This window comes from Dermochelys coriacea, chromosome 2 (assembly GCF_009764565.3).
Source record: "Dermochelys coriacea isolate rDerCor1 chromosome 2, rDerCor1.pri.v4, whole genome shotgun sequence".
NCBI lineage: Eukaryota > Metazoa > Chordata > Testudines > Dermochelyidae > Dermochelys > Dermochelys coriacea.
The window spans coordinates 217,929,412-217,948,103 of record NC_050069.1 but is presented as its reverse complement, the minus strand read 5'-3'; the positions used below and the strand labels follow the sequence as shown (position 1 = coordinate 217,948,103).

At 43.3% G+C, this 18,692-nt stretch overlaps 2 protein-coding genes across 7 annotated transcripts in view; one reads left to right on the top strand and one right to left on the bottom strand.

Annotated features, from left to right (window-relative positions):
* Positions 1 to 7,753: 7,753 nt before the first annotated feature.
* Positions 7,754 to 10,904, bottom strand: LOC119850683 (protein transport protein SEC31-like). Of its 2 annotated transcripts, none has more exons than XM_038389107.2 (2): positions 10,205 to 10,904; positions 7,754 to 8,309 (listed from the first exon to the last, which is right to left on the bottom strand). In XM_038389107.2, the coding sequence occupies exons 1-2, from the start codon at positions 10,887 to 10,889 to the stop codon at positions 8,032 to 8,034; spliced, it is 963 nt and encodes a 320-aa protein (XP_038245035.1). In that variant the 5' UTR covers positions 10,890 to 10,904; the 3' UTR covers positions 7,754 to 8,031. The 2 variants fall into 2 exon arrangements, with proteins under 2 accessions (XP_038245035.1, XP_043365179.1); XM_043509244.1 differs by having other exon boundaries at positions 7,754 to 8,314; positions 10,206 to 10,904.
* The window catches only part of TMEM106B (transmembrane protein 106B), a 27,160-nt gene continuing 18,351 nt past the window's right edge, over positions 9,884 to 18,692 (top strand). Inside the window, exons 1-3 of one of the 5 annotated variants that reach the window (XM_038389830.1) lie at positions 13,310 to 13,371; positions 13,485 to 13,552; positions 17,662 to 17,883. In XM_038389830.1, coding sequence (XP_038245758.1) covers positions 13,522 to 13,552; positions 17,662 to 17,883 — 253 coding nt within the window. In that variant the 5' untranslated portion in view covers positions 13,310 to 13,371; positions 13,485 to 13,521. Of the gene's footprint in view, positions 10,031 to 10,656; positions 10,818 to 10,921; positions 11,010 to 13,309; positions 13,372 to 13,484; positions 13,553 to 17,659; positions 17,884 to 18,692 lie in introns of those variants that run through there. The other 4 variants (XM_043509242.1, XM_038389831.2, XM_043509243.1 and 1 more) reach the window with 4 other exon arrangements.

The following is an 18,692-nucleotide window of genomic DNA, read 5'->3' as shown; positions in this document are numbered from 1 at the left end:
CTTTTTGCGAATACAGACTAACACGGCTGCTACTCTGAAAACTGCTACTCTGGTGTCTGCACTCCTTAAAAATTCCCTTTTCCTTTTGAAAGTTAAGCATTTTTGTGGTACTTTGTATTTCTTCAGTTCACAAAGATGTTTCTGTATTTCTTTGCTTATTTGTCCCTCTGAGCTGCATTATCGTCCTTCCTACTTCCTTTCACACAAAATTGACCAGATTCTGATCTCAATTACACGGGAGTAATTGTATTGACTTTAACGAAGTTATTTCAGATTTACACCAGGATAACTGAGATCAGAATCTTGCTTTGTGTCTCTTCTCTCTAGTTTCTTTTAATTAATTACTTTGGGACAAATTCTGAAGTCTTTGTTGAGTTTTTCCTCAGTCCTTATTTGAGTAATTTCCCATTGACTTCAATTGGAGTTGTCGCTGAGAAGGAATTGGCATAAATTGTGTAAGAATCTCCAAATTTGGCCTTTTGTTTTCTCTCCAACCCAGCTTCTAATAATTGCCCATATGCTAGCAGGGTGTTTTTCTTCTGATTGGAGCATCCACCTCTCAATCTTACTGATTTAAGGGGCAAGACTCCCTTGCATTTATTACCTGGTCTTTAAAAGGCCAGAAATTCTTTTTCTGGTAGAGCAGGTAGACGTGATGGGGCATTACACTATGCTCATATATTTTGCTTTTAACATTAATAGACCGTCCACACTTCAACTATGACTTTATAATCAGTTAGAGGAACTGTCATCTTAAATAGTTACTTGTGACTTGTAACCTGAAGAAAAGCTCTGTGTAGCTTGAAAACCTTTTTCTTTCACCAGCAAAGTTGGCCCACAAAAGATATTACCTCACTCACCTTGTCTCATGTGTAACAAGAGACAGTGTTATGTCTGCACAGTGTTTCTTCTGACATTACAACTATGTTTTTGGATCCACACCTACCACCCTCATTATCTTTAATGAGCACATTCTGAGTCATTCTGGCTTGCTCAGAAGCAATTGCCTGTGCCAAGAATGATAGTTATGTTTAAAGCTCCTTTCTCTCCACACCCTTCCCCCCCCATCTAGATAGTAGGTGCAGTTGCTTTGCAGCTTGCAATATTCAGATTTGTGAACAATGGTGTGAATACTATGTTCAGCAAAGGAAGATGCTGAGAATTTTAAACTGCCCTGCATATTCCATGTGGGATAGCTAGAAATGCCTTCCGAAATAGCTTATTCATGGAGGAGAGAGAACCCAGCTGTCAGGCACCCACATCATGAGGGAAGTGCACTGTGGGAGATCATAATTACACAAAATTATGTGAAAACTGGCTGGCACAGAGGCACAGTTAAGTGTGTTCCTACACATAAAATAACTGTATGTAACAGGTTACAGAAACTGACTTGTTGACCATACTATACTTAGGCCATACTAAGCAGGCCAGAAAGACCAGCCTATGTTTAAGATTCACTAGTTATTAATTAGTAATTAATTACTGATTGTTATTTAGTTTTTATCTATAGACCATATTGACAAAACCCATGCTTTAGCCTGTGTCCCTGACCAGTTAAAGGCATGGTCAAAAGTTGTTGTGTGAATGGGACATCTGTCCTTTGGCTGGAGAACAGTGAACCTGATACTGCATTTCCTACTTAGGCAAAATTCCAAATTAAGTCAACAAGAGTTTTGCCTAGGAAAAGATAAGAGTGGGGCTAGTCTTTGCAGGTCACAAGAATAGTTTAAAAAAATTCTGTAAAAGATTCTGTTCAGCAGCTGATGCTCTGGTTCTGGTATCCACCATCCAAGAAACTGAGGGATCTGTGGGTGTTAGGAACCTAGGTATCTCTCAAGATCTGGACCTGAGTGAAAATCCCGAGGTCAATCTTGAAGCCATTATCTCACATGGCAACGCAAGCCAAAGATCACTGAACGTGATGCATCTTTGATATAAATAATTGCAAGAACTATACATTGCGTAGTTCACCATGGAACCAATAAGAAGTTAGTTCAATTCTCCAGCCATTAAGCCTGTATTCGTTCAGCCTTTGTTCACCCAAAATGTGTCCAAAAAATTTAAAAAAACACCTCATGATATTCAAAGCTTAAAGTGACTATACTTACTGGTCAGAGATGCTATGCTGTTCATTGTAATAGACTTCTTCACTATGCATCAATATGACTAACAATGATGTTGCATACTGTAACAGTGTACGAATTGTCATTGCGCATTGACAGCACGTGAAGTTTTGCAGTATGCTAGTTGTGAAAAATATACTCAGAAAAGCTGGTCAGGAAACAGTTTTTTCATGCCATGAAAAGTTGAGATATCAAAAAGTGCTCTGATCCTGAAGTTTGATAAAAGAAAAAATCTCAAAAATGTTCATGAACTGAAAACCTGAAAAGAAAAAAAAAATTGGGTTCATCAAAATGTTTTGTTTTAGAAAACTTCAATATTGCATTTTGATTTTAACTATTTAAAAATGCTTTAACTGTAATTAGCTTAAATTACCATACAAAAATCATTTTGAAGTGGAAAACTGGAATTTTTCATTTAAAAATGATGAAATGTTCAAAACTTTAAAAAAATATTTTTTAGGTCAAAACAATTTTCTTCAGGAGTAGTAACTAATCAGTCTGGCAGACTCCATACTTAAGCATTCATTTTAAAAACAGATCCTCAGAAATTCATCAGTAGACTATATTAGTCCACCGAAAATGTCTTGACATGAAGTAGTAAATATCATGTACATTAATGAGTGTAATACTGAACCCTCCCCATAACATGAGAGCCAGGGACAACCTGGCTTCATGCCATATGATAGAACTGCTTCAATGCATTCTGTTCATGCTGGTCCTCCTGATGCTGCATCTTCTGTTAGCTCTTAATTGTCTGTTGTGGGTGCCATTTCACATGCTTCAATAATGGCTCAAAATGGTACTCCCTCTGGATCTATTGCATTGATGCCAAGATGAAGTAAATCAATTTCAATGAACAAACAGAATAAGTTGTGCAGAACGATATTAAACACTACAGATTGCTGTTTGGTACCTGAGCCTTAAAAGCAGATGGGAGAATCCTAGAAGAAAGACATTAAACATCAAGTTTAAACAGATTCTTTACACCAGATATACACTAAGGTGTTATAATAAAAACATGTGGGAAATCAAAAGTACAGGAGAGTTTTCTTCATATTGGCCAAACAAGATTTTAGGAAAGAAAACAATAGTAGGAGATATTTGACATGCATGCCTGTTCTCTTGTGAAATAGTTGTTGGAGAACACTTCAACCTCTCTTCAATCTCGATTACAGACCTAAGAATGGCTATTCTTCAACAAAAAAACTTCAAAAACTCCAATGAGAGACTGCAAAATTGGAATTAATTTGCAAACTGGATACAATTAACTTAGGCTTGAATAGAGACTGGGAGTGGATGGGTCCATACACAAAGTAAAACTATTTCCCCATGTTATTTCCCCACCCCCACTCCCCAATGTTCCTCAGACGTTCTTGTCAACTGCTGGAAATGGCCAATCTTGATTATCACCACATAAGGTTTTCTTCCTCCCCCCCCTGGCTGGTAATAGCTCATGTGATCACTCTCCTTACAGTGTGTATGATAAAACCCATTGTTTCATGTTCTTGTGTGTGTATATAAATCTCCCCACTGTATTTTCCACTGAATGCATCCAATGAAGTGAGCTGTAGCTCACAAAAGCTTATGCTCAAATAAATGTGTTAGTCTCTAAGGTGCCACAAGTACTCCTTTTCTTTTGCGAATACAGACTAACACGGCTGCTACTCTGAAACCTGAAATAGCTGTGTTAGGCTGACAAAGTGAGAAAGGGAGTCTTTTAAAGCACAGGTCATAGGCCAGACCTTCCCAAGGTCTTATCTAATTCTTACCCCCTACTCCACCCCCAAATTATTTTAAAGTTTTGTGGGTTTCCTTAGATTTAAGCAAATCCCATTGCATAAATGCCAAAGTTTCCCGCTATGTCCTACCTCCCCCTACGAATCTCTATGGTAAAAACATTAGTTTGATAAAACATGATGAAGGAGGATATGGAAGCAAAAGAGAGCTTACAAGAAGATTAAACATTAAAAATTCCCACATAACCCACTTGTGTATTGGTATCAGTTCCATGAACATCAATAGTACTAGAATCTTACATTTTATATTCCTATTTGGCAGCATATAATTCTGCCTTTGTAACAAAAACTGTGTGTAAACTGGGCAAGGCTGAAATCAATGGGACTACTGAGAGGATAGAGTATTACTATATATAAGCAAGGATGGCAGAATCTGGCTAGCTGTGCAATCAGCTGCTGCTCTTCTGAGGTAAAGGCTCTGATCACAGTTTTTGGACTGCTTCTGAGTAAGAGGTGTTATATAAATATATCAGATCACTCATTCAATTAGAAAAGAAATATGCTACTGTTCTGTATCGAGGCTATTTTGCTCATCCGTATTCAACCATATGGTTTTACATATGAAAGATGGACATATGCAACCATGGAGAAATATGGGCTATTCATGAAGCACTGATAATATGTATTACTGCATGAGTCATAGTTCATACACAACATTAAAATTGCATAGTAACTGGGATAAGTTATGTTCTTTCTGCATCCCCCTCATAACACAGAATTTAATCATCTCACTCATGTCAATTGAGTAACTACTGTACTGTGTATAAATAATGAACAAAATAAACTAGAAAGGTATTCGTAAGACCAAAGTGCAACAAGAATGACAGTTGCTAGTAGGGATGTAGTATATCAAAAAAAATCAGATATGAAATGTTTATTCTTTACTTATCCAGATAGCTCAATGCACAGACACAAGACTAGTGCTGAGACTCTCATTAGAGAACTGTATCCAAGTATTATATTGGTGCATTCCTCATAAATAGCAGCAATTCTGGAATACAGCGAATGCTACATGAGAAGACTTTGAGTGGTTATTTATACTCCTTATTAGGCATACCCCTCAGAAAGGATGGGCCAAGTTAGCATTATGGCAGCCTTTTAACCAAATTCCTGTTTAATGCCGACATTGTTGAAATAAGCATTTGGAAATGTGACCACACAACTTTAAAAAAATTGCTGCTGTCCAGAATCATATTACCGAACAAATTATAGGCTACATTGTGAGTTTGTGTTGTTGTGCTGCCACTGGAGCAGCCCTGGAGAGAGATTGTGATTCTGGGAGTCACAATGTCCTTCCCAATCTCCTCGATTCACTGGAGTGAGAGGTCTGTAATGCACTTGAATGAGAGGACACAGCATATGCTCCTCCATACGCCAGTGTAACTACTCTTTTTAAGCCACTTAGGGGGGAAGTCAAGACTCAACCCACAACCTGTCTGCAGATGGGCCCAGCAGCTCTGTGGAGACTGCTTTCCCGAGTGCAGGTGCACTAGCATAAGGGGGCATCTTATTCCCTCTTTACTCCTGGCTACAACACAAAAAATGGGTCACAAAATTGTTCCTGAGAGAGAGAGGAGGATTCCTGAGCCTAAACGTCTACACTGGAATTTTTAGCCCTGCAGCCCAAGACCTGCAAGCCTGAGTCAGCTGACCTGGGCGAGCCGTGGCTGTGTTGTGGGTCTTGTTATTGCAGTATAGGTGTACCCCCAGAGTCACTACTCCTTGTAGGATTGCTAATTTTGGTTGGACATATTCCTGGAGTTTCATCATGACTTAATTTAATTAAAGTTTAATCTTTAATTCCTGGAGACTACAGGACAGTCATGTAGGGTTGGCAGCCCTATTCCTCCTGTTCCCATTTTGCTCTGGTAAGAGTGTTAGGCCTTGTCTACACTACAGAGTTAAGTCGATTTAATTTATGTCAACGACCATATGCCGCTTTAATTATATCAGTTGTGCATGTCCATATAACACTCCTTGTGTCAGCAGAACGTGTCCACAGTCGGTGCTCTTGCATTGACAGAGAGAGTGTTGCATCGTGGGTAGCTATCCCACTGTGCAACTCGCCCTCTGCCACTGGAAGATCTGGGAATGGATCACAGTGCATCATAAGGGTGTGCTCACAGTCCCATGACGCAGTTCTTTCAATCCCATCTTTTCATGGGCTTCTGACTTTGTTTGGCATAATTTTTTAACAGCTCCTTGTAAACTGTGCACCTTCCATCTCTGCCTGATAGCATGGTTCCTGAACTGCTGGCCAGTATGGTGATGAACCTTATGGACACAATGTGGCTAGTCCTGCTGTACTTCATGAGCTGGGAAGCAAAAAGTGAATCTCTGGTGCCTGCCCTGCTGCGTGCAACGGAAAGAAACAATTCATGATTGCTGCTGGCATTCATGGAGCAGCTGCATATTGTGGACCATCAGTAGTGGGCTCGGGAAACAAGCACTGAGTGGTGGGATCACATCATGATGCACATATGGGATTATGAGGAGTGGCTGCAGAACTTTTGGATGCGGAAAGCCACCTTTTTGGAACTGTGTGCAGAACTCACCCCTGCTCTGCAGTTCAAGGACATCAGAATGAGAGCTGCCATCACAGTGGAAAAGGGAGTGGCAATCGCTGGGTGGAAGCTGGCAAATCCAGAATGCTACCAGTCAGTTGCAAATCAGTTTGGAGTTGAAAATTCCACCATGGGGGTTGCAGTGATGCAAATGTGCAGGGCTATTAATCACCTCCTGCTGCGAACGACTGTGACTCTGGGTAATGAGCAGAAAATAATTGATGAGTTTGCAGCAATGGGATTCCCTAACTGTGGCAGGGCAATTGATGACATGCATATCCCAATTTTGGCCCCAGACCATCTTGTGACAGAGTACATCAACCGAAAGGGCTACTTCTCCATGGTCTTGCAGGCACTGGTGGATCTCCGGGGCCATTTCACTGACATCAATGCAGGTTGGTCACGGAAAGTTCATGATGCATGCATCTTTAGGAACACTGGACTGTATTGAAAGCTGCATGCTGGGACTTTCTTTACAAAGCAGAAGATTCCAGTGGGGGAAGTGCAAATGCCCATAATGATCCTGGGAGACCCACTCTACCCCTTGTACCTGAGGCTCTTGAAGCCTTACACCGGGAGCCTAGACAGAAAAAGGAGCGCTTCAACAACAGGCTCAACAGGTCCTGAACGACTGCTGAATCTGCCTTTGGCAGATTAAGAGGTCACTGGTGCCACCTTTTTGGCAGGTTAGACCTCAATGAGGAAAATATTCTGATGGCCATAGCAGCATGCTGTGCGCTGCATAACGTTTACGAACCAATTGGGGAAAAAGTTTCCCCAGGGGTGAAGCACTGAGATGGATCATCTGGCTGTTGATTTTGAGCAACCAGATACCAGAGCAATCACAGGGGAACAACGGGCAGGGGGCGCTATTAAAATGAGAGTTTTCAGAGTAGCAGCCGTGTTAATCTGTATCCGCAAAAAGAAAAGGAGGACTTGTGGCACCTTAGAGACTAACAAATTTATTTGAGCATAAGCTTTCGTGAGCTACAGCTGTAGCTCACGAAAGCTTATGCTCAAATAAATGTTAGTCTCTTAGGTGCCACAAGTCCTCCTTTTTAAAATTAGAGAGGCTCTGAAGGAGCATTTTGACGAGCACCGGTCTTTATGTGATGTATTCGGTCAGGCAATGTTTACTTGCTGCCTTAAATGACCCCGGTAATGCTTGCTTCTTGAGGTTTAATTGTAGTGAGCCAATGTTCCTGCCTATAGTCACTGTGTTTGAATTTTAGCAGCAACTACCATGTGCATGACACAAAGACTCATTTTGTTTAAATACTAGGCTTTAATTAAAAGATTAAAACATATATTTTTTGCAAACAGGGGACATGGCAATGAGGAGCAGTCTCTCGGTTCAGGTTCTCACAGCTGTGTGTAACTAACTCCAGCTTTCATCATAAAACCAGGCCCTGGGGTGGATTGCAAGGGGTGTTGTGATGGAATGGAAACATGTGAGGAATGTATGGGGGGGAGTTTGGGGAGAGCACGGAATGGCATTCTGTATTGGCTGCAGGGGGAATTGTGCACAGATGTGCTCAGACTCCACTACTATGAGGGACTTGAGCACCTCTGTCCCTCCAGTCGCTTAATCATCCACTCCTGTCCATCTATCATCTGATCCAGTCCATGTCTCCTTTCCAGGCTATCCAACCTGAGTTTTTCATTAATTGTCTCTCTCCATGCTCTTGTTTCGCTATGTGCTGCATCTATTGACAGGAGCACTTTTCTAAACATAGCCTCCTTACTCCTCCTGGTTCGCCTTCTTTTCTGACAGAGGTGCTTCGCCAGTGTGTATGGCTTCGTCCTCAAGGGCACATCTGCAGAAGCTAAAGAAACAATGAACAGAGACAGTATTGAGAGTACACTCAAAGCCATGAATCACAAAAGTCACACACACCTCTTTCTCACTGTCCCTTTGTTAGCACACAGCTTGACAAGAGTCCCAAATATGGTGAGTTTGGCAGGTAGCGTGGAGGGTTAGGAAGGGGGAATGAGCAAGAAGGGAGAAAGGATATGGGTGGTTTGCAAACAGGATATTCTGAATATTGGCACCCTCTTCCACAGGCTGGGGTACTCAAACCCAATACCTCACTCCTGCAGGTAACCCAAGATGCCAGGATGCATCTCCTGCATGCGTGCAGCTTCAGATTGAGTCTGTATGATGCTCGCCTGTGTGCTGCTTTAGTCTCTGAAGAAATAAATGCCAGTTGGCATGGCAACGTTTCCTACAGTAGGGGCAGAAACAAGGCAGCTCTGCCAAGGAACCTTTGGCAGAGGATTGCTGAGTACCTACACAAAAGTTTCCTAGGGATCTCTATGGAGGATTCCTGGGACATCCAGGTATACATTACCAAACTTTTCCACTGGGCCCTCACTGCGTAGCTGCATAGGCTCTATTAATTTCTATCCCTTATCCCTCCTCTACCTTATAACAAAGAAAATGAGACCTCAGTCTCCTATGACTGTGAAGTATCAAAGCAAAATGCGTGCTTAACAGAGCTTGCCTCTCCTGCTTCATGAGTGCCAGAGTCAGAGTGCTGGAACTGGCTAGACCCTTCTGGAGTCGAAAATAGGCCTTGGCTTGCCACGTCACTGGATGACCTTGTCACATGTCTCACATCCTCCTCCAACTCCACTTGCTCATCCACCAATTCATCCTCAGGCTTGACTCCACTGGCTGCTCCCTCCAATCCCCCCAAAGTATCCATGGGGCTCTTGGTGGTGGGGTCACCATCCAGGATGGCGTGCAGCTCCTTGTAGAAGTGGCATGACATTGGCACTGCACCAGAGCAACTGTTGCCCTAACTTGCCTTCTGGTATGCCACCTCAGCTCCTTGATCTTAGCACAGCACTGCTGCATTTCCCTTTCATTGCTCTTCTCCTGTATGCCACGACCAATCTGCCAGTAGATATCAAAGTTCCTACAGTTTGAATGAAGCTGCAACTGCACAGCCTCCTCTCCCCACAGACCCAGCAAATCCAACAGCTTTGGTGTACTCCATGTGGGAGCACATCTGTTGCAGAAAGCAAGCATGGTCAGCTGGAAAGATGCTGTGTGAACAGTCCATTCACAGCCAACAGGAAGAGGCAGTTCAACAATTCCTGGGTCTTTAAATGGGTGGCTGAGTGCAGGGCAGCAGAGTTCAAAGTGCTGACCAGAACGGTCACGTTGGCCATTGCGGGACACCTCCTGGAGCCCAATTAGGGCAACACAAGGAAGTGCACTGTCTACCCTGGCATTGCATCGCTCTAATTACATCGCAAAAAGCTCTATGCCGCTGGTTGAGGTGGTTTTATTTTGTGGGCATAGCAGGGGAATTAAATGGGTGGGAGGAGCATTGTTGCGTGTACTCCACTGTTTGTTGACAAAAGCTGCATTTTGTCGACAAAACTGTGTAGTCTAGACCAGGCCTAAGCGGTTTCCTCTGTTTTTGGGAGGCAGCTTACCCTTTCCCTTGTGCCCGGTCAGCTCTGCTGACTGGTGCGGGGGGGGGGGGGTCTCTCTTTCACGCACATCTCTGCTCTGCTCCCTCCCCACTTGCCCAAGGTGGGTACAATGGGAAAGTCGCCACCCAAACTGTTAATGGGGTGATGTGGAGAAGGCAGGGAAGCCCCTCCCCCCACAGCAACGTTCCTGTGCCAGCCGAACTGCCCATCTAGAAAACAATCGTTCTCCCGGAGGCTGGGGCGTTAAGCAACAAAATCACTGAACGTTACAAACCCTGGCTGGGATGAAAGCACGAGGGCTGGCGACGCTGTGAAGGCCAGCAGCGGCGCCCGCACAGCGACAGGGAGACGTCGGGTGCAAGGGGCTCAGGCGGGGCGCTGAAGAAAAGAGGCCCCGCTGAGGGAAGGGCTGCGCCGTGCCCGTGCTCTGGCAGGGCCCAGCCCGCTGCTGGCGACCGGGGCAACGAGTCGATCGGCCGGCTGACTCCCGGGCTCTCCAGCCCGGCGGGCGCTGCTCCCCGCGGCTCCCGGCGCCCAGCAGCACCCGGAGAAGGGGGATTTCTAGCGGGGCTTCCACTAGAGCAAAGCTGTTGAACGGCTAGAGGCGGACAGGGATCGCAGGGCGGACCTTCGTGCCACAGCAGAGCGGCCCCCGCTCCCGCGGCCTGAGGGGCGGCTGAGAGGTTCCCGCCGCCGGGCCTCAGCCCCGCCCCTACGGACCATCGGCCCTTAGCCAGGCCGCCCCTGCCCCCTCCTTGCCGCGCCTGCGTGCTGCGCTCGCTGAGGAAGGATCCGGGCTCCCGAGCTCGGCGTCGTTGTTTCGCGCACGCAGCCCACTTGCCTCGAGCGAGCCGCCGAGGTGAGAGGGCGCCGAGCCAGGGCGGCGGCTGCCGGTGCTGCCGAGGGGACGCCGGGCAGAGGGGCCTAGGGGGCGGGGCGGGGCGGCCGGGCCGTGTCATCCTCTTGTGGCCTGGGCGGTGGGAGCGGGGCCTGGTGGGCCGGTGTCACTGAGTGCTGCTGGCCGGGGCGGGGGGCGCTGCTGAGCTTGTGCGCCGGGGTGGGACCGGCCCAGGAGCGGGGTGTGTGTTTGTGTTTGTGTGTGTTTGTGTGTGGTGGGGGGGAGGGTTGTGCGCCGGGGTGGGACCGGCCCAGGAGCGGGGTGTGTGTTTGGGTGTGTGTGTGGTGGGGGGGAGGGTTGTGCGCCGGGGTGGGACCGGCCCAGGAGCGGGGTGTGTGTGTGTGTTTGTGTGTGGTGGGGGGGAGGGTTGTGCGCCGGGGTGGGACCGGCCCAGGAGCGGGGTGTGTGTTTGGGTGTGTGTGTGTTTGTGTGTGGTGGGGGGGAGGGTTGTGCGCCGGGGTGGGACCGGCCCAGGAGCCGGGTGTGTGTTTGAGTGTGTGTGTGGTGGGGGGGAGGGTTGTGCGCCGGGGTGGGACCGGCCCAGGAGCGGGGTGTGTGTTTGGGTGTGTGTGTGGTGGGGGGGAGGGTTGTACGCCGGGGTGGGACCGGCCCAGGAGCGGGGTGTGTGTTTGGGTGTGTGTGTGGTGGGGGGGAGGGTTGTGCGCCGGGGTGGGACCGGCCCAGGAGCGGGGTGTGTGTGTGGTGGGGGGGGAGGGTTGTGCGGCTGGGGTGGGATGGATAGCTAAGGCCTGGTGTTGTCATGCTGTGGTTTTGATGCCTGTGTTTTGTGGGGAGGTCTCCACCAGCTGGTTCTTTAGGTCTCTGGTGAAATTAAATCACCTGCTTCTAGCTGTGACTGATGGGGGTAGTGGGATTCAAATGTAAACACACTGTAGGCCCTGTCTGCTCTGAGGGCTGTCTCTCTGTTTTGTCCACGCAGCAAGTAAGTCTCAAGGTCCCAAGTTTCAAGTGTTTTCTTGAAACACTTTTTGCTGTGTACTTAGTGGAGGCAGGGATTTGAGGAGGAGTTTGTTAAAGCTTGTATATTGCACATCGTTAAACATGCCTACCCATCTGAACAGACTTGTGAATACCAAGTCATGTCTCTTTACCTCTTCTACCTTTTATATGTTGGGAGAGTTTGTAATAGTAATGACTAATCCTCAGCTGATAGAGCAGGCAACTGCAATAAAATGGCTTTTAAAACTGGGTGTATTATCATTTTGTTTGCTTTTTTAGAGTGGCATTTTAATTTTGTGTATAGCAGAGTAAAATAAGAACTCCACCTTTAATCTGTCTTTTAAAAGAAAAGTTGCATCCATTTAGGCCATGTCTATATGTACAGTGGTGCTGCTGGTAAAGACATAAAAAACGCCTCCATGAGCAGCATAAGCTGTGTTGGTGGGAGAGGCTCTTTCACTGACATAGTGCTGCGCATATAAATGCGTTTGTCAGTGTAACTTATGTCACTCAGCAAGTGGTTTATTCATGCCCCTGAGCGACACAAGTTATGCTGATGTAGGCTGTAGTGTAGTACTGAGAAGTATTATGTCTAAGGAATTGACTACAGGATTAGAAACCAGAAATTCCTGTGTTGTAATCTTGGTTCTAAAACTGGTTTATTGTATAATTTTGAGGTCAGGCAGTTCCCCTAATTGCTTTTTTCTGTATTCCCATCTACAAAATGTTAAGGTTTTTTAAATTCCATTGTGTTGGGGTATTCAGAATTGATGTTTATAGATTTGAGGTGTAAATATTTAAGTTATAGATGGAATGGTAGTTTTCAGTTACAGTTGGCATTTGAATCTTCTAGCAGTGTAGCTGGACGAGTTAGTTGCAGTTGTAGCATAACAGTTGCAGGGATTGAATCCATGACCTCTGGATCTAAAAGTATGATCCCCTGGGTATGTCTACCTAGAGGGCGTGACTTTCAGCATAGGTAGAGAGACTCACACTTGGTCTGACTGAGCTAGCATGCTAAAAGTAAGTGTGGACACTGTGGCACAGGTCTGAGCGCAGGTGACTGGCCCCATCCACTGCACATGGTACAATGTCCATGCTGCTATTTTTAGTACAGTACCTCCAGCAGTGCTAGTGTGAGCCTGTCTACCTGCTCTGAATGGGGGCATGTTTCCACCCTCAGTGTAAGCAATAACCTCTGTTGCCTGAGGTAAAGAACTCGGGCTCCATAGCTCCAAGGCTGTGGCAGAATCATAAAACTCTCTAAGTGGACTGATTACACAAGATGGCTCTGCCCCTCTGTTGTCATCAGTGAATAATTTAGTGAATTAGAAACTATTTCTGTTTTTGCTGACAAATTCAAATTATTGTAAATTTGTTCATTATTTAAATGGTTTTTGTGAACATATTTCAGTCTATAAATTGTTCACAAACTACTTACCGCAGCTTGTGCTGTGGATACTTTCTATTGACAATATGCTTTGTGTTTTTAGTCATTTGTTGTATGGTATTTCAGCTCCATTATTGGATCATGCCCAAATCCTCAAAGCACATTCAAAATGGTTGCAAGAATACCCTTATGGGTAGGTTTCGTTATGAATTTTTTTGTGACTAAAACTAGACTTGTATGAATACTTGCTAAAACCAACAAAATGGGTCATGAATATTGAGACACATTCATGATTTTTAATTCAAGCAAATGTCTGTGTACACCCAACTGTAATGATGTAGTAATGCTGCTGGGACCATCAGTAAGATGTCAGTGTAAGTAACTTACGATCTTTTTCTATCCTTTCCAGTAGGTTTTACCCCATATTGGAATAATATATCTTTCTGATAATATGAAAGGTCCATACAGAAGGAATGCATGCAAGTTCTCAAAATACTACTTACTCTATATGGGACACCTTATTGTACAACTGCAGGAATGGAGTTTTTATATTTTAGATTTCTTTTCTCTAGTACCATAGTGGAAATTAATGGCATGATCCTGCAATTCCTACTAAAGCAAAATTCCCTTTCCGTTCAATGGGAGCTTTGTCTAAATAATTTGTGCAGGATCAAGCTGCACATTAGTGAGTGAGTTTTCAAACTCTATGAAAGACTGTAATCTAAGTTATGGTAGTTAATGATGTGCTACCTTGCATTAAAGAATGATGGTGGTCAGGGTGGATTTGATTTAAATCACTAGTCGGGAAGACTCGATTTAATCATGGTTTTCTACATAAAAGTGTATTTTTGTTGTTATAACCTTAATACATATTCTTCATAACTCAGATAGATGTAGGTTTCATTTTTAGAAGGTACACACTATACATTTTTAAACAGTGATTTACTTTGAAAACTTTTTACATTAGTTTTACAGCTATATCAGAAAATGAATGGTTGGTTGGTTATTTCATTTACCAAAGGTAATTGAAACCGATATTTATGAAGTCATTGGGAGGTGAACTATCTCCAATTCAACAGGTTAATCGTTAATATTTGGAGGATTTTCTTGTCATGCTGTATTAGGAGGAGAACATCACTGGACAGACATTTAAATTGTTTTATTTGACTAAAACAACGGTATTGCGTATTCTGGATTTTTTTCTTCAGTGGCAAACGTATAATATTTTAACACAACAAGCATATGTCCCTCACTTCTCACATTTATCTCCAGACTTCTTTTCCTTGTCTAGATCTATTCCAACCCCAACAATCTTCTGTTCAGTGAACTTTTTGAAACTGCACTTTTAGAGAGAGGTAAGGGATTGATTCTGTGTATACAAATTTGCAGAGGGACAACAGAGTTGAGGTCTGTTATTTCTCACCTCTATATATTATTTATTTATTTTAAAACATTTTTTCTGTTAACAAGCACATTGCCTCTGGGGAGACACATCCTCAGTTTGAGAACTGCAAAACTAAGCATCTCTGGTATCTTCTAGACTGAGCGCTGAGTCCCATTGGTTAGATAGATTATTTAGGTTAATCTTTCTATACATAAACTTGTGGAACCCCATAAGATTGGGTCCCTAATGCATAAACTATTGGAACTCATTTACAAAACTTTTCTTAAACATTACATAAATATATTGTCTCATACTATAGAATTAGAATTTATAATGCCTATTCCATGATGAGATATCTTTGAGCTATACTGTATCTTAGTTAAAACAATTTTTAGATAGTTTTTTCCCTCAAAAAGCATTTTATCAAAAAAATCCGATTTAAATTAAAAAAAATCAGATTTTTTTTTAAACATTGATTTTTATCCACACTGATAGTGGTAGATTATATAATCTTACTACTAGAATGGTACAGACACTTATAAATCATTTCACCTTGGAGTCATTTTTCTGCAGTCGTAATGCTCCTACTGTTTAGCCTGGAGCATAGCCATACACCCACTATTTAGAGAAGGGTTGGGCAAACTACGCCCGGGGGCCTCATCCGGCCCTTCAGATGTTTAATCTAGCCCTTGAGCTCCAGCCAGAGAGCAGGTCCAGGGTTTGCCCTGCTCCATGCATCGGCATTTCCCTCCCCTCCCTGCCCCCCGGCTCCTATGATTAGAGGCAGCCAGGGGGCTCCATATGCTGCCTCTGCCCCAAGCGCCACCCTCATATCTCCCATTGGCCAGCAATCATGGCCAATGGGAGCTGCCTGGCCATGCCTCCTCGTAGGAGCCAGAGGGGGGATATGTCGTTGCTTCCGGGAGGTGCTTGAAGTAAGCACCACCCAGAGCCTGCACCCCTGACCCTCTCCAGCTCCCCAACTCCCTGCCCCAGCCCTGATCCCGCTCCTGCACCCTGAAAGTTCTCATTTCTGGCCTCACCTCAGAGCCTGCATCCCCAGCCGGAGCCCTCACCCCCTCCCACATCCCAACCCCCAATGTTGTGAGCGTTCGTGGCCCTCCATATAATTTCCATACCCAGAGGTGGCCCTTGGGCCAAAAAGTTTGCCCACCCCTGATTTAGAGGATTATTCCAGTTAGAGTTTGGTACAGATAGTAAGGGCCACCAGCAAGGGCTGAGGCTAATGTACTGGTGAGAAGTCCATGCCCTTTTACTCCTCTCCTTGCTCATCAGCTATCTTCCTGTACCGTGCTTAGTGGGGTGTGAAGTGGAGGGATAATATATATCTGCTGCTGTTTTCCAAGTGTGTGAAACTTGAAAACTCTATCCCTAGACCAAGAAATTTGAAGTTAATTTTCTTTTTCTTTCCGTCAAACTTCCAGCCTCTTGATGGATGCAACAGGGAAGTGGAGGGCCTTCATTACTCTATCCCTTTCACTGTTTCCTGGCATTGGCAATCTTCGAGGGTCCCCTAGCACTCTACCAATCTCCTAACCTCTGTTTTTGTATCCTCCACCCCCCTTGAGTAACTCCCCTGTCTGTCTCAGCTGCTTATAGGGTTCCTGACTAGTATAAGAGTGAAAATGATGCAATTCTTGTCAGTTTCACTCATGCCTCTCGGGTTCCAGGGATAGCTTTCCATTTCAATCTTCTTCATTAGAAAGCTAGGAGCGTCAGTTGGGAGTATTATCATAGTCTGTAGATACAGGAAGATAGCCTTATATATGGAAACTGATTTAGAGCCATTTTTGTAATAATAATGGCTAAAAATGTATATAATTAAATGAAATGTTAAATTCTGTAGAAATTTGTCTTTAGCTCCTGTCTCTTTAAGTAAAGTTTCCCTAATTGCCCCTGGTAAGTGAATTTTCAGGCATGGAATAGAGCTTAGCGGGCTCAACATTTTATTTTAAAGTTTTTTCAAAAGCTATTTTTTAAAAAAGATTAATTAGAAGTATTTTTAAAGTAAGTAATTGTAATCTGGATGACATTGTCCACCCAGTCATACAAATGTTAAAGTTGGTCAAAATTGGGGTTTCAACTCTTGTAGTGTTGATTTGAAAAGCAGACTGAGTAGAAGGCTATAGATTAAGGGTGCCAAACTGATTTGTTGAAAAGGGCCAAATTACACACTTGGTTTTCTGTGGGCTGGGGTATAAATTTAGGACTCCATTTTCCCCCTTAATCTGCACCATCCCCCACTAATGTCAATGGGATATTTGGATAGCGATTCTTTTCAGAATCTGGCCTATATGTGAAAACTAAACTTTTAGGTATTTATGTAGTACTTTATTATTCAGCAATGCTCAACAGGAAACTCTTCTCCCCTTTGTCATGATTTCTGTCTCTGACATTGTGTTCTCATCTTTCCTTGCCTATATCCTTCTCTTCTGTCTCCTGGGTTATTCCCTTTACATTTCTTTCCCTCTAGCAGCTCCTAAATCCCACCTCCCTGGGGGCTTGGCTTCACTTTCTTCCTCATTCTTTTTGCTAAAATGATCAGTACTGAAATAATTAATGTTGTTGCTGAAATGTTATAATTGAATTTTAGAGTTGATGTCCAGTTAGGATAATAGGGTCTAGGGGAATTCACACTTCTCAGTCATTGTTACAGGCTATTTGCAGACTCAGGAAGATATAACTGCAATAGTTATGCTCAGTTCATATTTGGAAAGTTTTCCTTTTAGTGCTCCTAGTTGCAAATATTACTTTGTCAAGAATGGCAACTTTTTTTTTTAATCTGAATGTTGTGTGCCATATAAATACAATTGTAGGGCTGGATGGATCCTGCAAGTTGTATGTTTGACTTCTCTGCTGTAGAGCTTCAAAGTGACCTCTGTTGATTGTCAGCTGTTTAATTTCAGATTTCATCTTGTTTTATTCTGACTTCATTTTATTATGAATTCCAAATGAATTGGGTTCTTTTCATTCCTAAGCAATGCAATATTAATAGTGCCTCTTGGGTTTAGCATAAGACAGTAAATCATTTTTGATTGTTTTTCCTAAAACATAGTTCTAACTTTCTCTACCATTTAGACATGGGGAAATCCTTTTCTCACCTGCCTTTACATACGTGTAAGGAAGATGGCTATGATGGAGGTACAGGATCTGAAAACATGAGGAATGGATTAATTCACTCTGAATCCCATAGTGAAGATGGAAGAAATGGGGATGTGTCACAGTTCCCATATGTGGAATTTACAGGAAGAGACAGTGTCACTTGTCCCACTTGCCAGGGAACAGGGAGAATTCCACGTGGTAGGTGTTATAGATAAAAATAAGCATATTTCCTTGTAAATGAAACTAATACCCAGCATCCACTAGCTACAATTCTGTAATTGAAATGTGTTTTTTCTCTTCTATTTCTGCACCACCAAGAAGACGGTCAGATTGAGTGCGATGAATCAACATTTTATAAATACCTTTTTAATATTTGTATCAGAGAAAATCAGTACAAGACTTTAATCTGGATTTGCTCGTGCTTATGGGCTCTTAACTCTCTTTGTATCTAGGTGTTTTATCCCTTAACTATATTGAAATGACTAGGCAGAGTTACAGAGAGACGTTGTATGAGGTCTCTCACTGGAGTATATACTGTGATAATCGGAGCCTGCACCCTTAAGAATATTATTTTAATGTTCTCACTAACCTTTATTTTTAAAACATGTGAGTCAATTCAGAATTTTAAATGTCCATCAAGTATAGGGTCTTCTGATTATTTTTTTCTGTTAAATGCTTTCAGCATACATTTCTGTTTATCAGAAATGGTCAGACTAGTTTTGTGAAGTAACAGTTTTGACGATTGATGTGTAAGCTTGTACTTCATCATACATATTGATCCCAAACATTTAACAATTCTAACTGCAGTTTTATACAGTTTTTGTCAACAGTTATATCAAAGCTCTTTATAACTGGTAAGTAGTCTGTAGTTCCCATTTTATAGATGGAGAAATTTAGGCAAGGATAGGTATAATATGGTCTTTTGACTTCCTTTTGGTAAGGAACTAGGGTACAGAGAATCTGCATAATTCTTGCTTAGACAATCTGTACCTTAAATTATTACACCT

Excerpts from the sequence above, each read along its gene's own strand:
- LOC119850683 (XM_038389107.2), bottom strand. The coding sequence starts at position 10,889 with ATGACACGGCCCGGCCGCCCCGCCCCGCCCCCTAGGCCCCTCTGCCCG. Across the intron at positions 8,310-10,204 it reads GTGCTTTCATCCCAGCCAGG|CTTCTGCAGATGTGCCCTTG; the intron begins GTTTGTAACGTT and ends TTGTTTCTTTAG.